At 45.7% G+C, this 26,418-nt stretch overlaps 1 protein-coding gene across 1 annotated transcript; it reads right to left on the reverse strand.

Annotated features, from left to right (window-relative positions):
- Window positions 1-210: 210 nt before the first annotated feature.
- On the reverse strand, window positions 211-2,434 carry LOC123425131 (H/ACA ribonucleoprotein complex subunit 4-like). The gene has a single exon (XM_045108805.1). It carries the CDS (start codon window positions 2,282-2,284, stop codon window positions 467-469), a length of 1,818 nt encoding a protein of 605 aa, XP_044964740.1. The 5' UTR covers window positions 2,285-2,434; the 3' UTR covers window positions 211-466.
- Window positions 2,435-26,418: the final 23,984 nt, after the last annotated feature.

Here is a 26,418-nt window from a genome sequence, read left to right on the forward strand (position 1 = left end):
TGGAACAGAATTGCGGACTCAGGTGCACAGAATGATCATAGATTTCTTGGTGGTTGCAAGAATGTACAGTATATATCAGCATAGCAAACCAAGTTCTCATAACCGGAAATATTAGGATTGGTAAACTCTACTTCAGCTTAATATCATCAAAACAGCAGAACTGATGAGATTAGCAAGCCAGCAATTCCAGTACAGTGTACTACTAAGATGAGATGAGAGCAAAATTCACTGCAAAACTGATAACAGATACAGCGATACATGACTGATTGTTCAAATTTAAAGGAAAATCTCTCTAATTACCATAGCATTTCAGTTGAATGGCAGCAACCTAAAGATAGTACATCAGGCCTACCTATCAAACCATAGCCGGTTGCAAGGGGTTCAGAGCAAATAAAACAGGTAGTTCAAACTCCCACATAACTGCAACCAAATAACATGACCAGACAATGTGAACTACTAGCTCTACCTATTGTGCCGCCTCCTCAGCATCTTTCTTCTTCTTTTTCTTCTCCTTTTTCTTCTCACTCTTCTCAACTTCATTCTCTGTAGCGACATCATCACCGCCTTCCTTGCTCTTCTTTTTCTTGTCCTTTTTCTTCTCGCTCTTCTCAACTTCCGCACTCTCTTGAGCGACATCATCCCTGCCTTCCTTGTTCTTCTTCTTCTTTTTCTTCTCACTGGCACCATTCTCCTCGTCAGACAGGCTGCTCTTCTCCTCCTTCACTGCCTCTGAAACAACTGATCCTGGTTCTCCCTTGTCTTTCTTTTTTTTCTTCTTCTTCTCACTCTTATCCCCGTCCACTCCCTCAGTGACCTCCTCCACCTTCATCTTCTTTGCAGGTGTAGAAGCAGTCACATCATCCTCATCATTCTTCCTCTTTTTCTTCTCCTTGACCTCCTCACTTGGCACGACATCCTGTTGTTCCACCTTCACCTTCTCAGGCTCAGGGGCAGCTGCAAGGCTAGCAATCATCGCATCACCACCAGTAGGAAGCACCACATTTCGAAGCCACTCAGCTGGCGTCTTGTCAGTTGGCTTCCCATGCTTATCAAGGAGGCCCTCAGCAATCATCTTCTTCTTCTTGAGTGCCACCGGACCAAGTCCCCACTTCCTTGGGTATGTGTCCCTGTCCATCACCACCCTCTTGATCTTCGCCACAGCACCATGGTCACAAGTCGCCATAACAGCAGTGGGCATCTCAGCGATACCGATGGCAATCGCCTCCCCCTTTGTAGTCATGAGAACAACCTCTTCCCCAACATCAATGTCATTCTCAAACCGGAGCAACCCAGGAATCATAAGCTTGGCACCATAGCAGATAGCATTAACAGCAGAGTCCTTCACAACAAGCCTCTTGTAGCTAGTAAGAATTACCTCAAGCGGCATCACCACACGCCTTATGTAAGACTCATCCTTGTGGTTGTCAAGCGCCCACATCGCATCCATCACATCGTGCATGGTGACCATGTTGTCCTGCTCCCCCAGGATACCTGACCGGACACGGCGCAGCTCCTGCATATGCGCACCGACACCCAGGAGCAGCCCAAGGTGCACACAGAGCGTCCGGACATAGGTTCCGGCCTCGCAAGAGATCCAAAAAACGGCAAGGTGGCGCTCGGCGTCATGCTCCAGCAGCTTGCTCTCATAAATGGTCCGCACCCTGAGCTGGCGCTTGACAGCCGAGATAAGCGGCGGGCGCTGGAACACGGCGCCGGTAAGGGACTCGAGCGCGCGGGCGACCCGGGCCGTGTCTGGGACGGCGGCGTGGAAGCGGGCGATGCACACATACTCCTTACCTGCGCCCTGCTGCGACTTGACGAGGCGTGTTGCGCGGTCGACGCAGACGATGAGGTTGCCGGTGACCTTGGGGTCGAGCGTGCCGCTGTGGCCGGTCTTCTCAACGCGGAGGAGGCGCTTGATCCACGCCACCACCTCGTGGGAGGAAGGGTTGGATGGCTTGTCGAGGTTGATGACGCCATAGCGAAGGTACTCGGCGAGGGGTCGCTTGAGCGGCGAGTGGCCGGAGGGGAGCGGGGTGTAGTGGCCGGTGCGGACGTTGAGGCGGTCGTAGTTCTTGAGAAGGAGCGGCCAGGTGGAGGTGTCGAGGGACGGGACCAGGGCCTGGGGCTTGATCATGTACCCATCGGTCTTTGCCTCCGCGTCTGCCAGCGACGTGGTATCGGCGGCGGGGTCGGAGGAGGCATCCTTGGATTTGCTCTTCTTTTTCTTGGATTTGGTGTGCTCCGAGGCGGGGGACGCGACGACCGGCGGCGTGGAGGACATGGCGGCGGCTGGGGGGGTGGGGGGCTAGGGATTAGGGTTTTTGCGGGGAACGGGAGTGGCGCCGTCGCGGCGAGAGGAAGAAGGGGGTTTTAAGGGTAAGGGTTTACCGGGGTGCGTGGGCTGGAGCGATGGGCTTTGTCGTTGGGCCACCCGGTTAGAAGTCACCAAACCAGAAGCATGGATTATCTCTAACCGAGTAGCTCCCCTTCGTCGATAGTGCCCCACAACCGTGGCTAAGAGTATCTCTATCACACCCTTTATATAAATAAAACGCGTTTGAAGTTTGTGAAAAATGGTTTTGTGGACCGACACAAATCAAGGCAGAGTTAGATCCTATAAAACGGACCCTAAAAAAAACATTCGCACAAGATGCTCTTCGTCCGCGTCCACCCGCGCACGTTGTCCAGTCGTACACGCTATGCATCCGCCGGAGCTTGCCGGCCGTGTCGACCTCCCGGAGCACGCTGTCGGGCGTTCTCCCCAATTGGTCACGCGTCCATCTCGGCTTGCGGAGCGCGCGCGCATGGGGCCGAGAGGGGCGGTGGCGAGAGCGCCGGGGCAGAGCATGCGGCGGTGAGAACGCGGGGAGGAGGAGGAGGAGCAGGGAGCTTTGCTTGCTTGCTTGCTAGCACAGAGGAGTGGGAGGATGCAGCAGCCGCAGCAGCATCACCATCACAAGCCGCCCAAGCCATCCCTCACCGGCAGCGGGCCGTGGATCCGGAGGTCCCTGCCGCCGTCGTCGCCACATCGAAAGTCGTGGGGCGCTGGCGGCTACAGCGAGGACGACGACCCCTTCTTCGACCTCGACCTGTCATGTTGCTCTGCACCCGCGTCCAGCGCCGAGTCGAGCTCCGAGTCCGGGGACTCTTCGTGCGCCGGCGAGGTTGACTTCGTCATCTTACTGCGGCGGAGCTGCTCCATGTCACTGCCCTACGAGAGCGTCTCCTTCAGCCGCTGCGGGGTGGGGGAGCGCCTCTGCGGGTCAAATTCTGCACGTCGGAGCCCAGCGACGCCGATGCACAATTCAGCACCAGCAGCAGGCACAGGAAGTTGCAAGGATAGGCGGGGTGGACGTGCGACGGTCGGTGACGAACGGGGCGATGGCCGGGGACGGGCGGGGCGACGTCCGGGGCGGCGCACGGCGGACGTGGACGACGGACGTGGAAGTTTCCATGGCATTTAGGCTCCCACCAACTACTTTCTCTCGACATAGTGCACCATAGAAGCGGACGCAAAAACTGTGTTTTTGCAGATCGGGAGATGCTTTTTACCGTACCCCTCAAAACAAATTACAGGTCGGAGTCGTTTACGGGTTCTATTCGGGTCGCTTTTTCCGCCTAAAACTGAAAACTGACGGTTATTTTACAGTTTCACGAGTTATACGGGGTCTGCTGGAGATGCTCTAAGAGCGTGGGAGGTGACCCGCTATCGTCTCGCACTTTTTTAACGGATGCAAAAGATTTGCCTCATCAATTAATTAAGAAGAAGAGAATTCTTTGGTTAATTAACGAAAAATCGACCAAAAATCAATACAGAGACCACATACAGACTACTCGCTAATAAAGAAACTCCATGACCCCACTATCAACCCGACAAAGATACATAAGACGTAACAACCACAGTCCCTCGCACTTCACGTTGCAAAGAAACCCCCAACAAAACCAAGGTTGAAGACAATGCACACCACCAAATCCATAAAGACGAGTCAATCAAAAATGATGGTCGAAGAGACTAATTATCTTTCATTAAGCAACTGAGAACACCTTACCAATAGCGGCACTCTTCTTGCCTATGCTTCTAAGAACCTTCTTCACCTTCTTGATTTTGCACGTAGAAGCCTCCTCCGCTAGGAGACAAGCAATCGCCTAGCCAGCCCGAAGACTAGCTACCTCCAAGCAAACGAGCAAGCCGCCAAGCTTTTTCATGAAGACCGCCTCATCAATAGGTGCCAACATACCATCATGGTCAAAGATGGGCGACCGAATGGCTTTTAGCGCCTCAAAATTAGGTGCCAAAGCACCTACCTCATCAACCCCAGCCTGCATAGACTCCACCTGGCCAACAGCCACACATGAGAGAGCGCTAGGAACATCCAAATCTCCACAGTCCACAAAGGCGAGCGGTTGACTGGCCTCCACCGTCAATGAAGAGATCGAGGTAGGTATCGCTAAGGCTCCTCCAAGCGACTCCATCTCTATAGGAAGCACCACCGAAATACGTGCAATAGGCTCCCCATAAAGCTTATGTAGCTCAGACATAATCTACAACACTGGAGCCACGACCTCGACAACATCTTCACTTTCAAAAGCAATCGGCATGACACACATCAACGATGGGAAGGATGTAGCGCGAGGGGAGGGCTCTCCAAACAAGTCTACTTCCCCATCGGCACAACCAACATGGATCTCGGGCAGCATGGACATAATGGGCACAACCTGGGGCTTGGGGAGAGCGGCCTCTTCACTTGCGAAAACACTCCCAACTCGCGTCAAGTAGTCTTGCAACTTAGTGTGGAGCAGCTTAGTATGCTCCATGAGGACCAACTGTTGCAGTACATCTGCTCGGGTAGCATCATTGACAGGAGCAGACATTGGTGAAGGCTGTATATGGAGCAGCATGACTTAGCGGCGTAGTCTGGTCTTTGGGTGCTTTGCACAGCAAAAGAAAGTAATGTGACCAAATCGAAGGCAGTTCTTGCACCAAATTGGTCCCTGCAAGAGTGGGCATGGTGACCTCTCGAGAGCACCGAAAGCATCAATCCCTCAACATGCCAAAGGAGTCATTCGCCCATTGAAAGCGGGATGTCAGAAAACAGTTAAAGATGGAGAATGACGACGCCCCTTGACTAGGTGACAGTTCCCAAATGAATCTCCATGAGGTGCCGGCGCGCAGTACATGGGAGCAGCTTGAGTCTTTGCTACAGCGACAGAAACCTTTCTGTCGCCCCTTGAGCTTGCGTTGGTTTTTCCCTTGAAGAGGAAAGGGCGATCCAGCACAGGAGCGGTAAGTATTTCCCTTAGTTTGAGAACCAAGGTATCAATCCAGTAGGAGAATCTCGTCAAGTCCAGAGTACCTGCACAAACACAAAGAGCTTGCACCCAACACTATAAAGGGGTTGTCAATCCCTTCAAGATTGATTGCAAAGTGAGATCTGAAGGCGGAAAGTGCAACAAAGTAAAAGTGTAAGGCTGGAAATATAGTGTGGAGTAGACCCGGGGGCCATAGTGTTCACTAGAGGCTTCTCTCAAAATAGCAAATATTACGGTGGGTGAACAAATTACTGTCGAGCAATTGATAGAACCGCGCAAAGTCATGACGATATCTAAGGCAATGATCATACATATAGGCATCACGTCCGAGACAAGTAGACCGATACTTTCTGCATCTACTACTATTACTCCACACATCGACCGCTATCCAGCATGCATCTAGTGTATTGAGTTCATGACGAACAGAGTAACGCCTTAAGCAAGATGACATGATGTAGAGGGATAATCTCAAACCAATGATGAAAACCCCATCTTTTTACCCTTGATGGAAACAACACGATACGTGCCTCGCTACCCCTTCTGTCACTGGGTGAGGTCACCGCACAGTGTGAACCCAAAACCAAGCACTTCTCCCATTGCAAGAATCATAGATCAAGCTGGCCAAACAAAACCCACAACTCGAAGAGAAATACAAGGATATGAAATCATGCATAAAAGAGATCAGAAGAAACTCAAATAAGATTCATAGATAATCTGATCATAAATCCACAATTCATCGGATCTCGACCAACACACCGCAAAAGAAGATTACATCGGATAGATCTCCATGAAGATCATGGAGAACTTTGTATTGAAGATCCAAGAGAGAGAAGAAGCCATCTAGCTACTAGCTATGGACCCGTAGGTCTATGGTGAACTACTCACGCATCATCGGAGAGGTCATGGTGTTGATGAAGAAGCCCTTCGTATCTGAATCCCCCCTCTGACAGGGCACCAGAACGTGCCCCAGATGGGATCTTGCGGAGACAGAAGCTTGCGGTGGCGAAAAAGTACTTTCGATGATCTCCTGATTTTTTCTGGGATTTTAGGGAATATATAGGCGAAAGACCTAGGGCAGGGGAGCCACGGGGAGCTCACAAGCCTGCTAGCCCCCCCTAGGTCGGGCCTGGTGGGCTTGTGACCTCCTCCGAGGTCCCCTGCCTTGGTTCTCAAGTTTCATGCGCGTCTTATGTTATGGAAAAAATCATTCCGCAGGTTTTATTACGTTTGACTCCGTTTAAAATCCTCCTCTGAAAAGGGTCAAAAACACGAAAACAATAGGAACTGACACTTGGCACTGAGTTAATAAGTTAGTCCCAAAAAATATATAAAAGGCATACAAAACATCCAAAGTTTGACAAGATAATAGCATGAAACCATAAAAAATTATAGATTCGTTGGAGACGTACCAAGCATCCCCAAGCTTAACTCTTGCTCGTCCTCGAGTAGGGAAGTGATAAAGAGTGAATTTTTGATGTGGAATGCTACCTAGCATAGTTGTCCTTTGTAACTTCTTTCGTATGACATGAATGTTCAGATCCGTAAGATTCAAAACAATAGTTTGCTATTGACATGAAAACAATAATACTTCAAGCAAACTAGCAAAGTAATCATGAACTTTCAAATAACAAGGCCAAAGAAAGTTATCCCTACAAAATCATATAGTCTGGCCATGCTCCATCATCCTCACACAACTAATTTAAATCATGCACAACCCCGGTATTGGCCAAGTAATTGTTTTCGCACTCTTACTTTCTCAAACTTTTTATAACTATCACGCAATACATGAGCGTGAGCCATGGATATAGCACTATAGGTGGAATAGAGTGTGGTGGTGGTTGTGAGACAAAAAAGGAGGAGATGGTCACATTGACTCGGCGTATCAAAGGGCTATGGAGATGCCCATTAATAGATATCAATGTGAATGAGTAGGGATTGACATACAAAGGATGCACTAGAGCTTTAAGTATGTGAAAGCTCAAAAGGAGAACTAGTGGGTGTGCATCCAACTTGCTTGCTCACAAAGACCTAGGGCAATTTTGAGGAAGCCCATCATTGGAATATACAAGCCAAGTTATAAAATAAAGATTCCCACTAGCATATGGTGGTGACGAAACGAGAGGCTCTCAATCATGAAGAACATGGTGCTATTATGAAGCACAAGTGTGGAAAAAGATAGTAGCATTGTCCCTTCTCTCTTTTTCTCTCTTCTCTTTTTTTATTTGGGCTCTTGGCCTCTTTTTGGGGGGGGGGCTCTTTGGCCTCTCTTTTTTTCTCACATGGGACAATGCTCCAATAATGATGATCATCGCACTTTTATTTACTCACAGCTCAAAGCTTAGAACGATGATGACTCTATAGGAAATGCCTCCGGCAGTGTACCGGGATACGATCATGCAATGTAAATATGAGAGTGACGGCACAAGTCATGAGACGGAACGGTGGGAGTTGCATGGAAATATATCTCCGAATGACTATGAAAATGCCATAGTAGGTAGGGATGGTGGCTGTTTTGAGGAAGGCATATGGTGGGTTTGTGCACCGGCGAGAATTGTGCGGCACTAGAGAGGCTAGCAATGGTGGAAGGTGAAAGTGCATCTATACCATGGACTCACATTAGTCATGAAGAACTCACATACTTGTTGCGAAAGTTTTTATTAGTAATAGAAACAAAGTGCTAAACGCATACTCCTAGGGGAAGGGTTGGTAGGTGTTAACCATCTCGCGATCCCGACCTCAACACAAAGGATGACAATCAATAGATCAATTATGCTTCGACTTCCTAACATAGCGGTTCACCATACGTGCATGCTACGGTAATCACTAACTTCAACACAATTATTTCTAGATTCACAACACCCGACTAACATAACTCTTAATATTACCAAATCCATGTCTCAAAACTAATTGAGAGGAATCAAGACTTCTCTTTCTACTCAATGCACATGAAGATGGAGGTTTTTGTATCCTCTTTGGGTACATATCACCTTTGGGACTACTTTAATAGCATAAGCCAACTACCAAGTCACGCACCGCCGTGCTCTAAAAGATCTAAGTGAAGCACAAAAGAGAAAAATTATCTAGCTCAAAAGATATAAGTGAAGCACGATGAGCATTCTAGCAAAATCACGATGAGTGCATGTCTCTCTCAAAAGGTGTGCAACAAGTATGATTGTGACACAACAAAAAATAAAATACTCCTAAGATACAAGACGCTCCAAGAAAAACACATATCATGTGGTGAATAAAAATATAGCTCCAAGTAATGTTACCGATGGATTGAAGACGAAAGAGGGGATGCCTTCCCGGGGCATCACCAAGCTTAGGCTTTTTGGTGTCCTTAAATTTGGCTTGGGATGCCTTGGACATCCCCAAGCTTGAGCTATTTCCACTCCTTATCTATTTGTCCATGAGAACATCACCCAAAACTTGAAAACTTCACAACACAAAACTCACTACTGGAATCCAGTTCTTTGCCGTCAGCCATGTCTTTGCCGTCTGCTGGCTGATGGTAAAGAAGCTCTTTGCCGTCAGTTGGCACAAGGCGGACGGGAAAGGGCTGACTGATGGCAAAAAATACTATTTGCCATGTGTCGGGCCTTTGTCGTCTGCCAGTGGACGGCAAAGGGACCAAGGGCAGACGGCAAAGAGCACGGGTGGGTCCCATGCCTGTCGTGTCCGACGGAAGGCTAACTTTGCCATGGGTCGGCCTTTGCCGTCTGCCGTGGGGCCCTTTGCCGTCGGGGGGCAGATGGCGAAGGGGCCGACCATGTAACGGCCGTCTTCTCCCCCTCGCGCTCACTGTCTCTCTCCCTCCCACGGTATTGTCTCTCTCTCCCCCTCGCGCTCACTGTCACTCGCCGCCGCCGCCGCCCCGCCTCGCTCCCACCGGCGACCCCCTCCCTGCAGCGCTCCCCTCCCCGCGGCCACACCCCTGCCTGCGGCGACCTCTCCCTGCGACCACCCCCTCCCCGCGGCCACACCCCTCCCGGTGACCCCTCCCTGCGGCCACCCCCTCCCCGCGGCCACACCCCTCCCGGCGGCCACACCCCTCCCTGCGGCCACCCCTCCCCGCGGCCACACCCCTCCCGCGGCAACTTCCCTGGAGAGTTCATTTTTTTTTCATTTCAGTGCATCTGTTAGTTTAGGTTACTCTAAGTGTTAATTAGGTTAATGTTAGTTTAGGTTAATTAGGTTACTATTAGTTTAATGTTAATTAGGTTATTGTTAGTTTAGGTTAATTAGGTTACTATTAGTTTAGTGTTAATTATCTTACTGTTAGAAGAGGAGGAGGAGGAGGAGGGGAAAGAAGAAGAAGAAGAAGAAGAGGAAGAGGAAGAGGAAGAGGAGAGAAAAGAAGAAGAAGAAGAAGAAGAAGAAGAAGAGGAGGAGGAGGAGAAAGAAGAAGAAGAAGAAGAAGAAAAATTAGAAAAAGAGGAGAGAGGAGAAGAAGAAAGAAAAGGACCCCGACCTCGACCCCCCGCCCACGACCCCCGACGCCCGACGCCACCAACCCCCGAGGCCCGACGCCACCAACCCCGAACCCTCGACCCCCAACCCCCGACGCCACTGACACCCGGCTCCCGACCCCCGACACCCGACACCATTGACCCCCGACACCCAACTCCCGACCCCCGACGCCCGACGCCACCAACCCTCGACGCCCGATGCCACCAACCCCCGACCCTCGACCCCCGACGCCACTGACACCCGACTCCCGACCCCCGACGCCCGACACCACTGACCCCCGACCCCCAACTCCCGACGCCCGACACCACTGACCCCCGACCCCCGACCCCCGACTCCCGACCCGCGACGCCCGACACCACTGACCCCCGACCCCCGACGCCACTGACCCTCGACCCCCGACCCCCTACCCCTGACCCCCGACGCCACTAACCCCCAACCCCGGGCCCCCGACACCTCTTTGGCCTCTTGTTGATCGGAAAGACCCCAACCCCCGACGCTAGTGACCCTCGACCCCCGACGACACTGACCCCCGACCATCGACGCATTTAACCCGACTCCCGACCACCGACACCCGACACCACCGACCCTCGACGGCACTGACTCCCGACACCACTAAGCCCCGACCCCCGACACCTCTTCTGCCTTTCTTTTGAACGAGAAGGTGCTTTTCGGCCTTCCAGAGGCCCACGAGGTCATAGTTTTGTAAATTATGAGTTAGGTCACATATTTTCCGATTATGTTAATTATAAAAACATCGTATTTGTGTTGATCGTGTGAATTTCAATGTGCAGTTGTTCGACGACCTCCACGTGCGTTGGACGAGCTCCGCCCTTGCGTTTGTTGGTGAGCACAAATGACTTCTCCTCCTACCCCCTTAATTTGCTCTGTCCCGGTCTGTGCTGATGAAACTTGCTAGCTATAGGTTTCTTCAATCATGAGTATGCGTGACCAGTATGCGTCTCCTGTTCGAAAGGGCGACATCTATAAATATGCATTTCTTTGCATATTTATAACCGCCATCCTTTCGAATTGTCCAACATTATCCATGGACAGCCCGAGTATGTGTAGATTGGGTTTGTTTTCCCGTATGTTGTGCTCCGGATCTGATGCGGAATTTCGTCAGTGCCTCCCCTGTTGTTCTCCGGGTACACATCCTCTCTGCTTATTGCCGAGACGTGTATCAGGAGAACAACGGGGAGGTGTTGCCGAAATTCTGCGTCGCATCTGGAGCAGAGCATGGGAAAACGAACCCAGTCTACACATACTCGGGTGGGATTAGGACCTATCTTTACCTATTAGCGTGTAGGTTGCATGGACGTAATAAAACTGACAAACTTGATTAGCGTATGAATATAGATGATGAATTATATATTTATTTCTTGTGCCCCCATAGGTAGCTAGGCAACATGAGTGATCGTGCTTGGATGTACACTGGTCACCCTAATCAGAAAGACATGACCCATGAATGGTTAACAAAAACCAGGGGGTTTGTGAGAGCCGCATTTGCAAATGGCCAGCAAAAAACATGGTGCCCCTGTGCCAACTGCGACAAGTGGAAAAAGCAGACATAGTTTGAAATGGGTAAACACCTGCAGAAGTGGGGTTTTACGCCTAATTATACGGTGTGGACTTTTCATGGTGAGTCTGACCAACGTGTCAGAGCTGAGGTGATTCGTCGTCGCACCGACGAGCATGGTACCGGGATTGAAGACATGGTGCAAGACTTTGATGATGCTCGGGATTCGGACGATGAGATGGAGGAATCTGCAAAGGCCTTCTATGAAATGTTGGAGTCTTCAAAATGTCCTCTCCACGAGCAGACTGAGCTTTGTCAGCTGGATGCCATCGCTCAAGTAATGGCTCTGAAGGCTCAATTCAACCTAGGCAGAGAATGCTACGACGCGATGATGACGATATTTGGGCGCTTTCTACCCAAAGGCCATGTACTGCCTGCAAACCTGTACCAGTCAGAGAAAATCCTACGTGTATTTATTTAGGCTTGAGTATGCGGCCTTGAACTATTGCCCCATTTGCAATTCTTCCAGGTATATTGTGGTAGACAACGGCATGGGTGAGAAGAATCAGACCAAAATCCCCATTATTGTTCTTCGGTATCTGCCAATCGTACCAAGACTTCAACGTCTTTTCATGGTCGAAGAGACGTCCAGACAGATGACATGGCACAAATTGGGCAAAAGAACCAAACTAGATGCGGACGGGAACAAGATGCTGGTACACACTTCAGATGGTTTTGCGTGGAGGCACTTCGATGCATTACATAAGGATAAATAGGAAGATCCAAGGCAACCTAGAGTTGCCATCAGCACGGATGGGTTCAATGTGTATGGTATGATGGCAGCACAATACAGTTGTTGGCCTGTATTTGTCATTCCACTAAATTTTCCACCCGGAGAAATTATGAAAAGAAAGAACATTTTCCTGACATTGATAATTCCAGGGCCCAACTATCCGGGGAAGAATATGAATGTGTACATGCAGCTGCTTAAGGATGAGTTGCAAGAAGCCTGGGATAATGGGATCAAGACCTACGACGCGGCTACCAAAACAAATTTCAAAATGCATGTGTGGTACATGTACTCGACGCATGATTATCCGACGTTTGCGCTATTCGCTGGCTGGTGTGTGCATGGAAGGTTCTCGTGCACCACATGCAAGACAACTCTTCAGTTCCGTCGGCTGCAGGCTGGTCGCAAGTATTCTTGCTTCGACATGCATAGACAATTCCTGGATCCTGACCATAAGTCCAGAAAAGACAAGAAGAATTTCATCAAAGGTAGAGTTGTCAAAAACACTGCACCAGCTGCGTTGACAGGCCAACAGACCCTTGATCAGTTAAACGCTCTCGAGCCTGATCCTTTGCGTCCAGGATACTTCAAAGGGTATAATACGGAACACGCCTGGACTCACAAGGCATGCTTATGGGATCTGCCTTACTTCAAAGACCTCCTTTGCCCACACAACATTGACGTGATACACACTGAAAAGAATATTGCGGAGGCCATTTTTGGTACATTGTTCGGCATAGAGGGGAAGTCAAAAGATAATCCTAAGGCTAGAATCGACCTGGAGGCTCTATGTGATAGACCGTTGCAAAACTTGCGACAACGGAAAGGAAAGCAAAGCATGGCGAAGCCAAAGGCATGGTTCAATCTTGAAAGGCCAGCTATGAGGGAAATGCTATTGTGGGTGAAAATGCGGTTGATGTTCCTCGATGGGTATGCTGCGAATATAAAGAGGGAAGCGAGTCTTGAGAAATTGAAAATATTTGGGCTCAAGAGTCATGATTGGCACATATGGATTGAGCGGGTAATGCCGGTGATGTTGCGTGGCTTTATCCCTGAGGATGAATGGCTAGTACTGGCAGAGCTGAGCTATTTCTTCTGTTCTCTTTGTGCGAAAGAACTATCGTCTGGCGTGCTAGATGAAATGGAAGAGTTGGCGTCGGAGTTGATCTGCAAATTAGAAAAGATCTTTCCACCGGGCTTCTTTAATCCAATGCAACATTTGATTTTGCATCTCCCGACCGAGGCAAGAATGGGGGGGCGTTCAAGATCGATGGTTCTACTCAACTGAGAGGATGCAGAAGACGCTTCGAGCTAAGTGTAAAAATAAACGTAGAATTGAAGCATCGATGACCGAGGGATTCATTACTGAGGAGCCGGAAAACTTCGTGACAGCACACTATGAAGCCAAAAATCATCATTTGCATAACCCGAAGCCTCGGTACAATGATGGCGATCGAAAAAAAGTTCGATCCAACCTCAGCCTATTCAAAGGTAAGCTCGCACCATCCGGTGCTTCGAAAGGGAAATCGTTGGATGTCGAAGAATGGCGGACCATTTCATTGTATATCTTCACCAACCTAACAGAAGTGCGGCCGTACATCGAGTAAGTTCTCGGTAATTTATTGTTCCGCAACTTCTAATTGCTTTGAACTACTCTTATTCCCGGATATTTGATATAGTTGATACGTCGCCGAATTCTCGGATGGAGCGGTCATCGAAAAGGATTCCGTTGAACACTATGAGCTTCTCGCAAAGTATGGAGGCGACTGTCCCGGTTTCATCTCTTGGTTCAAACAAAGGGTAATTAATTACCATTAAGGGCACATTTGATTTCTTGGTCTAATTTGCGGCTAATGCATCCATTCTTTCGTATTAAACTTGTAGGGTGATGCAGAGTCTATGGACGCCGAGTTGAGACAAGTCGCTAATGGTTTTGACTATAAGGTCCGTTCATTTGACAAACACAACATCAATGGGTATCACTTTCGTACCTTTGGCAAAGAGCTATCTATGCCCGACCTAAAGTCTACAAAATTTTCTGTCTATGCTATCAGCGAAGGAGACACCGAGTATTATGGAAGAGTTGAAGCAATTTATGAACTTCTATTCTATGGTGAAAACCCACCGACCGTCGTAGTCTTCAAATGTTCTTGGTTTGAGCCGAGGGAGACTAGAAGGACTCATGAACATATAGGACTAGTCGAAATCAACCAAAACACCCACTTAGATGTTCCCGATGTCTATATTACGGCTCAACAGGTGACACAAGTTTTCTATCTACCGTGGGCCTGCCAAACTGATCCAAATCTCAAAGGTTGGGATGTCGTTTATGAAGTGCCACCACATTTTAGACCACCTATCCTCAATGAAGAGGGTTACGAACCTCACATTAACCCAGACACATATGAAGGAGAATTCTTCCAAGAAACACGTATGTCCAAGAAACGTTTCAAGAACCGCTCTACTTCACCCCAGAACATTGAAGTAGACAGCGATAGTGAATCCGTCTTAACCCGTGAGCCCGAACAGGAAGAGCTGGAAGAAGAAGAGGTTACTGTTGTGGATGACCTGCCACTTCTTGACCGATTACATAATGGGGGCCTTCCACATGTTCTTCGTGATAGTGATGATGATGATGCATTTATTGATGATAGTGATGATCATGATACATTTATTGACCCCGAAGCATATATAGACGAGCACGATTGTTATTAGTTCATGTCAGGTATTCAACTATTATACTATATATAAATTTTGAGTTCATGTTAGGTATTCAATTTTTATTAGTCATGTTGGTATTTATGACGATGATACACTTAAATTATATACATTTTATTAGTCCTATTGGTATTTATGTTGTACTAATTTCATTTACTCTTTGTCATGACAGGTGTTGAAAGATGGTGGGAAAGGGTCGAAAGCACTCCGCGGCTCCTTCTTCGTCGGCGGGTGATGGGATGGGTACTTCCATTCCTGCCTCACCTCTTCAGAGAATGTTGCTCTCTACTATGCAAGGAGCCCCCCCGTGAGAGGAGGTCGACCCCCCGCGAAGCCGAGAGGCACTAAAGGTACACGTTGTATTCATGTTGGTATTTATGTTGTACTCATGTTGTATGCATATTGGTATTTATATACATTTTATTACTCATGTTTGTATTTATGTTGTACTAAAGGTACACGTGGCCGCGGGAGAGGTAGGGCGGTGGGTGCCACACCTTCTGAGGTGGCGGCTACACGGTCTCCGCCACCACCCCAAGCTGATTCACGTGAGCACATGAATTCTAGGGTGGATTCCTTTGAGGTGGAGGCTACACGGTCTCCGGTTCACGAGCCTCGGGTCGACGAGCCTTCGACCCACGAGACTCGTGTCGCAGAGGCTTCCTTCCAGGCGACTCCTGAGCAAAGCAGGGATGAGGGTATGTCCCAAGAGACCCAATGGGATGCTGGTAGCGACGAGGAGCTGGGTGAGGGGGCTACCGTCTACCAGCGTGGTAGTTCGGGGCTCCCGCTCATGCCAGCGACCCCCGAGCAGAGGTGGTCGATTAGGCCAAATGGGGACAAGTAAGTTAATTTACTCTTATTTAACCTTTTGCCTTCGCGTTTTCTCAAATATCTAATGTTTTGGCTTTAATTTGTCATACTATAGGGGTTGGATTGTTGCCAAGGGTGTCCGCAAGCCCAACAACGTCCTTGGTGTTCTTTGCCGTAAAAACTTCCCAGGGTTTGTTACGTTGCCTGGTCGGGAGCGAGAGGTTGGAATGACCTGGGAGCACTACTTGGGTGCCCCGGCCCCGCCGGAGGTGGAGATCGACGGTGTTTTGTGCGACACGAGGGCGGACATGGTGATCCAAAAGTTCTGGGTAATTTCTCCTTCACACAATTATAAATCAACCATAGCTATTTATTGTACTAATCGGTGTTGTGTTGTTTGCAGACCTACTACAGGTGTGAGGAGGGTTACGAGGAGCACGCGACAAATGTTATCGAAACCGAATGTCGCCGCCTACTTCAAAACTTTCGACACGAGGCTCGGGTGCAGGTTGTTCGAGACTACTATGCCACGCGGCGTATTAGGCTTGACAAGGCGAAGTGTCGTGATGCTAAGATGGAGAAGCAGCATTACATGAAGGTAATTACATATTATTAAGGCTTTGTAGTTAGTTTCCTTGATTTGGTTCTTACGCGCTCAAATTTCTCTTTATTAACTTAGGTGCCCCCGAGATGGTGTGTGGATAAGATGGATTGTTGGGAGGCCTTGGTGGATCAGTGGTGCTCCGAAACGTGGGAGGCCAGCCACAACAACACCAAGGAGAGGCGTGGCAAAATAGTTGGCGTGCCACACCATCAAGGGAGCGTCAACTTAATCCAATTTGGCGAGAACTGGGTATGGGGTTTGCTTCATGCCTCATGCAATTCATTCTTATTGCTATCTTGAGCCCTTTACTAATACAATTTTCCTCTCTCTCTCTTTTAGGCGCGTCACAATAAGACGGAGGCACCACAGATGTACGACCGGTATGCGATGGCCCATACTGCCTCGTACAAGAAGGTCAAGGCATTCTCTGAGTCTGACCTCGAGCATCCAGAAAACTTCACCAACATCTCCTCCCACCACAAGCTCGTGAAGTACAGAGATCACGGGAAGGCGAGGAAAGGGGAGGAATTTAACCCGAGCGAGGGGCCTATTGATCCAGAGCTGGTGATGATAGCTGGCAACGGGAGGCCCCATGGCTCGATCGCCATTGGAGACGGCCTTATACGTTGTCCTAGCACTCTCCGGCAGATAAAGGCACGCCAAACGAGCTCTTGTCCACAGATAACACGTCGTCCACGGCCAGTCGAGCTCGCCATCGAGGTTAGTTTAATGGACTCAACTATCTTTCCGCATTATGTTGTGCGTTGGAACCAATATGATTACATTGCTAACAATGAGTTGTGTTGCATGCTTCTATTCAGAAAGAGAGAGAGGCAATGCAGGCGGCTATGGCGGAGAAGGATAAGGAAATTAGGGAGGTGGAGGAGAGGACGACTGCATTGGTGGAGGCGGAGAGGGCACGGAATGATGCGTCTAACATGGCCATATACGAGCTCTTCGTGGCAAGTTTCTTCTTCATGTTATTTCAAATCTTGCATTTGAATGTCCATTTCATTAATAAATAAAAAGTTTGACTTGTCAAAACCAAATGTATAGTCTATGTGCGAGAAGAACGGCCAAGTCCCTCCGCCGATGCCAGTCATTAACGTGGCAGGGACGGTGAGTTTCATTTTAGTGCAGTTATCTTAAGAGTGTCCTCATGCTAACTACACATTGCAAACGATGTTTGGTGCAGAATATCTCCCGAAACGCATCGCACGACCCTTCTACAGTCGAGCCTTCTCCAAGGCAGCCTTCTCGAGGTGAAACAAGCCAGAGCCACCGTGCTTCACCGCTGCGATGACGATAATGGTATGTTATTTCTAGTGTTTTAATAAAAAATAGCTAGACTTCCATCTAAATGACATAATTAGCTTAGTTAGCTCCAAGAAAGGCTAAATTGTCTAATTATCCTACGAAATGACATAATTAGCTTAGTTAGCTCCAAAATGACCTATTTAATAAAAAAATGACCTATAGTTAGCTAAGTTCTCTCCTAAATGACATAATAAGGCTTACGTAGCTACAAGATGACCTATTCCCCCTAACTTGGGTATTAAATGGCCTATAATTAGCCTAGCTAGATCCAAAATGGCTTAATAAGCATAGTTTGCTCCGGAATGGCCTATTTTACCCAAGTTAGCTCTGAAACGATGTATAGTTAGCTAGGGTTCCACCAAGATGACATAATTAGCTTAGTTAGCTCCTAAATGGTCTATTTAATAAAACATGACCTATACTTAGCTAATTATCCTCGAAATGACATAATTAGCTCCAAAAAGGCATTCTTAGCCAATTTAGCCCGAAGAAGGGGACAAGAGGAGAAGAAAGAGGAAAAATGAAAGGAAGGAAGAAGAAGAAGAGGAGGAGAAGAAGAAGAAGGAGAGGGAGGAGGATAATAAGAAGGAGAAGAAGGAGGAGAAGAAGGAGAATGAGCTCCTCCTTCTCCTTCTTCTTCCTCCTTCCTCCTTCTCCTTCTTCTTTTCTTCTTCTTCTCCTCTTCCTTCTCCTCCTCCTCCTCCTCCTTCTTTTAATTCTTCTTCTCTTTCTCTTCTTCTACGTAGCTTAGACTCATCCAACAAAGGCTAAATTGGCTAATTATCCTACGAAATGACATAATTAGCTTAGTTAGCTCCAAAATGACCTATTTAATAGAAAATGACCTACAGTTAGCTAAGTTCTTTCCTAAATGACATAATAAGGCTTACGTAGCTGTAAGATGACCTATTCCCCCTAACTTAGGTATTAAATGGCCTATAATTAGCCTAGATAGATCCAAAATGGCTTAATAAGCATAGTTTGCTCCGGAATGACCTATTTTACCCAAGTTAGCTCTGAAACGACGTATAGTTAGCTAGGGTTCTACCTAGATGACATAATTAGCTTAGTTAGCTCCTAAATGGTCTATTTAATAAAACATGTCCTATACTTAGCTAATTATCCTCGAAATGACATAATTAGCTCCAAAAAGGCATTCTAAGCCAATTTAGCACGAAGAAGGGGACAAGAGGAGAAGAAAGAGGAAAAATGAAAGGAAGGAAGAAGAAGAAGAGGAGAAGAAGAAGGAGGAGGAGGAGGATAAGAAGAAGGAGAAGAAGGAGGAGCAGAAGGATAAGGAGCTCCTCCTTCTCCTTCTTCTTCCTCCTTCTTCCTCCTCCTCCTTATCCTTCTTCTTTTCTTCTTCTTCTCCTCTTCCTTCTCCTTCTCCTCCTCCTCCTCCTTCTTTTACTTTTTCTTCTCTTTCTCTTCTTCTACGTAGATTAGACTCATCCAAGAAAGGCTAAATTGGCTAATTATCCTACGAAATGACATAATTAGCTTAGTTAGCTCCAAAAATGACCTATTTAATAAAAAATGACCTATAGTTAGCTAAGTTCTCTCCTAAATGACATAATAAGGCTTACGTAGCTGCAAGATGACCTATTCCCCCTAACTTAGGTATTAAATGACCTATAATTAGCCTAGCTAGATCCAAAATGGCCTAATAAGCATAGTTTGCTCCAGAATGACCTATTTTACCCAAGTTAGCTCCGAAACGACGTATAGTTAGCTAGGGTTCCACCTAGATGACATAATTAGCTTAGTTAGCTCCTAAATGGTCTATTTAATAAAACATAACCTATACTGAGCTAATTATCCTCCAAATGACATAATTAGCTCCAAAAAGGCATTCTTAGCCAATTTAGCCCGAAGAAGGGGACAAGAGGAGAAGAAAGAGGAAAAATGAACGGAAGGAAGAAGAAGAAGAGGAGAAGAATAAGAAGGAGAGGGAGGAGGATAAGAAGAAGGAGGAGAAGGAGTAGAAGAAGGATAAGAAGCTCCTCCTTCTCCTTCTTCTTCCTCCTTCTTCCTCCTCCTCCTTCTCCTTCTTCTTTTCTTCTTCTTCTCCTCTTCCTTCTCCTTCTCCTCCTCCTCCTCCTCCTCCTTCTTTTAGTTCTTGTTCTCTTTCTCTTCTTCTACGTAGATTAGACTCATCCAAGAAAGGCTAAATTGGCTAATTATCCTACGAAATGACATAATTAGCTTAGTTAGCTCCAAAAATGACCTATTTAATAAAAAATGACCTATAGTTAGCTAAGTTCTCTCCTAAATGACATAATAAGGCTTACGTAGGTGCAAGATGACCTATTCCCCCTAACTTAGGTATTAAATGGCCTATAATTAGCATAGCTAGATCCAAAATGGCTTAATAAGCATAGTTTGCTCCGGAATGACCTATTTTACCCAAGTTAGCTCCGAAACGACGTATAGTTAGCTCGGGTTCCACCTAGATGACATAATTAGCTTAGTTAGCTCCTAAATGGTCTATTTAATAAAACATGACCTATACTTAGCTAATTATCCTCGAAATGACATAATTAGCTCCAAAAAGGCATTCTTAGCCAATTTAGTCGGAAGAAGGGGACAAGAGGAGAAGAAAGAGGAAAAATGAAAGGAAGGAAGAAGAAGAAGAGGAGAAGAAGAAGAAGGAGAGGGAGGAGGATAAGGAGGAGAAGAAGGAGGAGAAAAAGGAGAAGGAGCTCCTCCTTCTCCTTATTCTTCCTCCTTCTTGCTCCTTCTCCTTCTTCTTCTTTTCTTCTTCTTCTCCTCTTCCTTCTCCTCCTCCTCCTCCTCCTTCTTTTACTTCTTCTTCTCTTTCTCTTGTTCTACGTAGCTTAGACTCATCCAAGAAAGGCTAAATTGGCTAATTATCCTACGAAATGATATAATTAGCTTAGTTAGCTCCAAACTGACCTATTTAGTAAAAAAATGGCCTACAGTTAGCTAAGTTCTCTCTTAAATGAAATAATAAGGCTTACATAGCTGCAAGATGACCTATTCCCCCTAACTTAGGTAGTAAATGACCTATAATTAGCCTAGCTAGATCCAAAATGGCTTAATACGCATAGTTTGCTCCGGAATGACCTATTTTACCCAAGTTAACTTGAAAACGACGTATAGTTAGCTAGGGTTCCACCTAGATGACATAATTAGCTTAGTTAGCTCCTAAATGGTCTATTTAATAAACAATGACCTATACTTAGCTAATTATCCTCAAAATGACATAATTAGCTCCAAAAAGGCATTCTTAGCCAATTTAGCCTGAAGAAGGGGACAAGAGGAGAAGAAAGAGGAAAAATGAAAGGAAAGAAGAAGAAGAAGAAGAGAAGAAGAACAGAAGAAGAAGAAGGAGAAGGAGGAGGATAAGAAGAAGGAGCAGAAGGAGGAGAAGAAGGAGAAGAAGTTCCTCCTTCTCCTTCTTCTTCCTCCTTCTTCCTCCTTCTCCTTCTCCTTCTTCTTTTCTTCTTCTTCTCCTCTTCCTTCTCCTTCTCCTCCTCCTTCTTTAACTTCTTCTTGTCTTTATCTTCTTCTACGTAGCTTAGACTCATCCAAGTAAGTCTAAATTGGCTAATTATCCTACGAAATGACATAATTAGCTTAGTTAGCTCCAAAATGACCTATTTAATAAAAAATGACCTATAGTTAGCTAAGTTCTCTCCTAAATGACATAATAAGGCTTACGTAGCTGCAAGATGACCTATTCCCCCTAACTTAGGTATTAAATGGCCTATAATTAGCCTAGCTAGATCCAAAATGGCTTAATAAGCATAGTTTGCTCCGGAATGACCTATTTTACCCAAGTTAGCTCCGAAACGACGTATAGTTAGCTAGGGTTCGACCTAGATGACATAATTAGCTTAGTTAGCTCCTAGATGGTCTATTTAATAAAACATGACCTATATTTAGCTAATTATCCTCGAAATGACATAATTAGCTCCAAAAAGGCATTCTTAGCCAATTTAGCCCGAAGAAGGGGACAGGAGGAGAAGAAAGAGGAAAAATGAAAGGAAGGAAGAAGAAGAAGAGAAGAAGAAGAAGGAGAAGGAGGAGGATAAGAAGAAGGAGAAGGAGGAGAAGAAGGAGAAGGAGCTCCTCCTTCTCCTTCTTCTTCCTCCTTCTCCTTCTTCTTTTCTTCTTCTTCTCCTCTTCCTTCTCCTTCTCCTCCTCCTCCTCCTCCTTCTTTTACTTCCTCTTCTCTTTCTCTTCTTCTACGTAGCTTAGACTCATCCAAGAAAGGCTAAATTGGCTAATTATCCTACGAAATGACATAATTAGCTTAGTAAGCTCCAAAATGACCTATTTAATAAAAAATGACCAGTTAGCTAAGTTCTCTCCTAAATGACATAATAAGGCTTATGTAGTTGCAAGATGACCTATTCCCCCTAACTTAGGTATTAAATGGCCTATAATTAGCCTAGCTAGATCCAAAATGGCTTAATAAGCATAGTTTGCTCCGGAATGGCCTATTTTACCCAAGTTAGCTCCGAAACGACCTATAGTTAGCTAGGGTTCCACCTAAATGACATAATTAGCTTAGTTAGCTCCTAAATGGTCTATTTAATAAAACATGACCTATACTTAGCTAATTATCCTCGAAATGACATAATTAGCTCCAAAAAGGCATTCTTAGCCAATTTAGCCCGAAGAAGGGGACAAGAGGAGAAGAAAGAGGAAAAATGAAAGGAAGGAAGAATAAGAAGAAGAGAAGAAGAAGAGAAGAAGAAGAAGGAGAAGGAGGAGCTCCTTCTCGAGCTCCTCCTTCTCCTTCTTCTTCCTCCTTCTTCCTCCTTCTCCTTCTCCTTCTTATTTTCTTCTTTAACTCCTCTTCCTTCTCCTTCTCCTCCTCCTCCTCCTCCTCCTTCTTTTACTTCTTCTTCTCTTTCTCTTGTTCTACGTAGCTTAGACTCATCCAAGAAAGGCTAAATTGGCTAATTATCCTACGAAATGACATAATTAGCTTAGTTAGCTCCAAAATGACCTATTTAATAAAAAATGACCTACAGTTAGCTAAGTTCTCTCATAAATGACATAATAAGGCTTACCTAGCTGCAAGATGACCTATTCCCCCTAACTTAGGTATTAAATGGCCTATAATTAGCCTAGCTAGATCCAAAATGGCTTAATAAGCATAGTTTGCTCCGGAATGACCTATTTTACCCAAGTTAGCTCCGAAACGACCTATAGTTAGCTAGGGTTCCACCTAAATGACATAATTAGCTTAGTTAGCTCCTAAATGGTCTATACTTAGCTAATTTCTCTCCGAAATAACCTATATATACACTTCTTCATCTAGTATTATTCTTCTAACTTTCTTATTTGTCATTTTGCAGATTACCTTCACTTCACGGGAAGCTTGGATTATATTGATGGAATGCTTGAAGATGATTTCTTGTACCATGGCTTGTATTGAAACTATTGTAGTATATGGATATATATGAAACTTTGTATGCATGTGGATGAAACTGGTGTAATATATGGTTTGGTACGGATGCAACTTGCATAATATGTATGCACTATGGATGAGAGTTATTTTAATATGGTTATGAGTACGGAAAGAAATTTATTTATGTCAAATATATATATATATCCTGATTATTGTTAAAAATGCTGGATATAATAAAAAATAAATTATAATGGGGTAGATTCCCCTCTTTGCCGTCGGCCCCCACATGGCAAAGGGGCTTAGGCAGACGACAAAGGGGGGAATCTGCCCCCTCTCTCTCCCCTCTTTGCCGTCTGCCCCCACATGGCAAATGGGGGTGGGTAGACGGCAAAGGGGTGAATCAGCCCCCTCTCTTCCCTCTTTGCCGTCTGTCCCCACATGGCAAAGGGGGGTGGGCAGACGGCAAAGGGGTGAATCAGCCCCCTCTCTCTCCCCTCTTTGCCGTCTGCCCCCACATGGCAAAGGGGGGACGGCAGACGACAAAGAGAGGACGCCTGCCGTTAACACTTAACGGGGCCGTTGCAATATATGCCGTCCCAGTTAATTTGCCGTCTGCCCCCTCATGGCAAAGATTCTTTGCCATCCGCTTTACAAAAGCAGACGGCAAAGAACCTCTTCACCAGATTTTTTTTACCGTCTAGTTTGCCGTCTGCTGACCGACGGCAAAGCCTTTGCCGTCCGTGGTTCCCCCCTTTGCCGTCCGCCGTGGCAGACGGCAAATTTCTGAATTTCAGTACTGACTTAAACAGAAACTCGTGATAACATTAGCACAAGAAAACAAACTACCACCTCTTTAGGTACTGTAGCAAACTTGAATTCTATCTATATTGGTGTTAGATTACTGTATTCTCACTTTCCCATGGCTAGTACCCCCGATACTATCCATAGTTTCATCAAAACAAGCAACCAACTCAACAAAAACATAATCTGTCAAAAACAGACCAGTCTGTAGCAATCTGTATACTTTGTATACTTCTGGTACATCAACAATTCTGAAAAATTATGACTGCATGGGAGAAAGTCATATCAAATAGTAGCAAAAAGAATCAACTCAAAAGCTCTTTCTGAATAAAAAATGAAAAATCATCTTGTGAGCAAAAAGTTTCTGTCTTTTTCCAGCAGGATCAAACAACCATCACCAAGACTAGTCATAAAGGTTTTGCTTGGCTCAATCTCAAAAGGAAACACAAAAGACACAACCATAACAGAATTATGATGGTGTGGACGCAACCAAACAGAAAAGAAAAATATAAATTCATTGGGTTGCCTTCCAACAAGCGCTATTGTTTAATGCCCTTAGCTAGGCATAAAGCGATAGAATCACGTATCGTCGTCTTTGGTGCTCAAACCATAAGTAGCCCTCATCATGGATTCATAAGGCAATCTTATTTTATTTCTAGGAAAGTGCTCCATGCCCTTCTTTAAAGGAAATTGAAATCTAATATTCCCCTCCTTCATATCGATGATAGCACCGATAGTCCTTAGGAAAGGTCTACCAAGAATAATAGGGCATGTAGGATTGCAATCAATGTCAAGCACAATGAAATCCACGGGTACATAGTTCCTATTTGCAATAATAAGAACATCATTGATCCTTCACATCGGTGTCTTGATAGTAGAATCCGCAAGATGCAAATTAAGAGAACACTCTTCAATCTCATTAAAACCCAGAACATCACATAAAGACTTTGGAATCGCGGAAACACTAGCACCCAAATCACACAAAGCATTGCATTCATAGTTTTTTATTTTGATTTTGATAGTAGGTTCCCACTCATCATGAAGCTTTCTAGGGATAGAGACTTCCAATTCAAGTTTCTCTTCAAGAGATTTTATCATAGCTTCGACGATATGATTGGTAAAGGCCTTGTTTTGGCTATAAGCGTGTGGAGAGTTTAGCATGGATTGCATCAAGGAAATGCATTCAATCAAGGAGCAACTATCATAATTGAATTCCTTGAAATCCAAAGTAGTAATTTCATTACTACTCAAAGTTTTAATATCTTCTACTCCACTTTCAATGCTTTTAGCATCAAGATAGATGGACTCCGAATCATTGGGGCGTTTTTCAACCAAAGTGGATTCATATCCAGCCCCATCATCATTAGGTTTGACACAAGAAAACAAAGATTCAATGGGAGTCACACCAAGCACTTTAAGATCTTCGTGATTCTTATCACGAGAACACGCATTTTCAAGCCATTCATGTCTAGCATGAATTTGGGCGGTTCTTTCTTTGCTCTCACTCATGGAAATACGCATAGCTTTCAAAGTTTCATCCATACTGATCTTGGGAGGAGCACATCTAACTTTCAAAGCATCAATATCACTAGACATTCTATCAACGCTCTTAGCCAAATCGTCAATTTTGAGTAGTTTTTCCTCTATGGACGCATTGAAAATCTTTTGCGAGTTGATAAACTCTTTGATATTACTCTCTAGATTAGAGGGTAATCTATTGTAATTTCCATGAGTATTGTTGTAGAATTTGCCAAAGTTATTACAGAAGTTACTAGGAAAAGGCCTAGGAACATAGTTTCCTCTGAAAGCATTGTTGTTGCCAAAATTATTCCTACCAACAAAATTAACGTCCAGGCTAGCGTTGCTACTCTCAATCAAGGAAGACAAGGGCATATCATTAGGATCTAAAGGAGCACTTCTACTAGCAACCAAATTCATTAACTCATCCATCTTAGCACTCAACGAGTTAATTTCTCCTATAGCGTCTACCTTTTTACTAGTAGGTGACCTTTCAGTGTGCCACTTAGAGTAGTTCGTCATGATATTGTCTAGGAGTTTTGTGAATTCTCCTAACGTGATTTCCATGAACGTTCCACCGGAGGCGGAGTCCAAGATATTTCTAGAAGCGAAATTCAAGCCAACGTAGAAGATTTGTATAATCATCCAAAGACTCAAGCCACGAGCGGGACAATTTCTAATCATCAATTTCATTCTATCCCAAGTTTGTGCAACAAGTTCATGATCAAGTTGCTTAAAATTCATGATATCATTACGGAGAGAGATAATCTTAGCCGACAGAAAATACTTGGGTATATAAGCATCTTTGCACTTATCCCAAGAATCGATACTATTTTTGGGCAAAGACGAAAACCAAGTTTTTGCTGGATCTCGCAACGAGAAAGGAAAAAAGCTTCAATTTAATCACATCATTATCCACATCTTTCTTATTTTTCATATCGCAAAGCTCAATGAAGGTATTAAGATGGGATGCGGCATCTTCACTAGGAAGGCCGGAAAATTGCTCTTTCATAACAAGATTCAGCAAAGCGACATTGATTTCGTATGACTCCGCACTAGTGGAGGGAGTAATCGGAGTACCAATAAAATCATTATTATTAGTATTCGAGAAGTCACAAAGTTTGGTGTTTTCAGTCATGGTGACTTCAGCAAGCAAGCAAGCACACAAGCGA

Source organism: Hordeum vulgare, chromosome 2H, assembly GCF_904849725.1.
Source record: "Hordeum vulgare subsp. vulgare chromosome 2H, MorexV3_pseudomolecules_assembly, whole genome shotgun sequence".
NCBI classification, from domain to species: Eukaryota; Viridiplantae; Streptophyta; class Magnoliopsida; order Poales; family Poaceae; genus Hordeum; species Hordeum vulgare.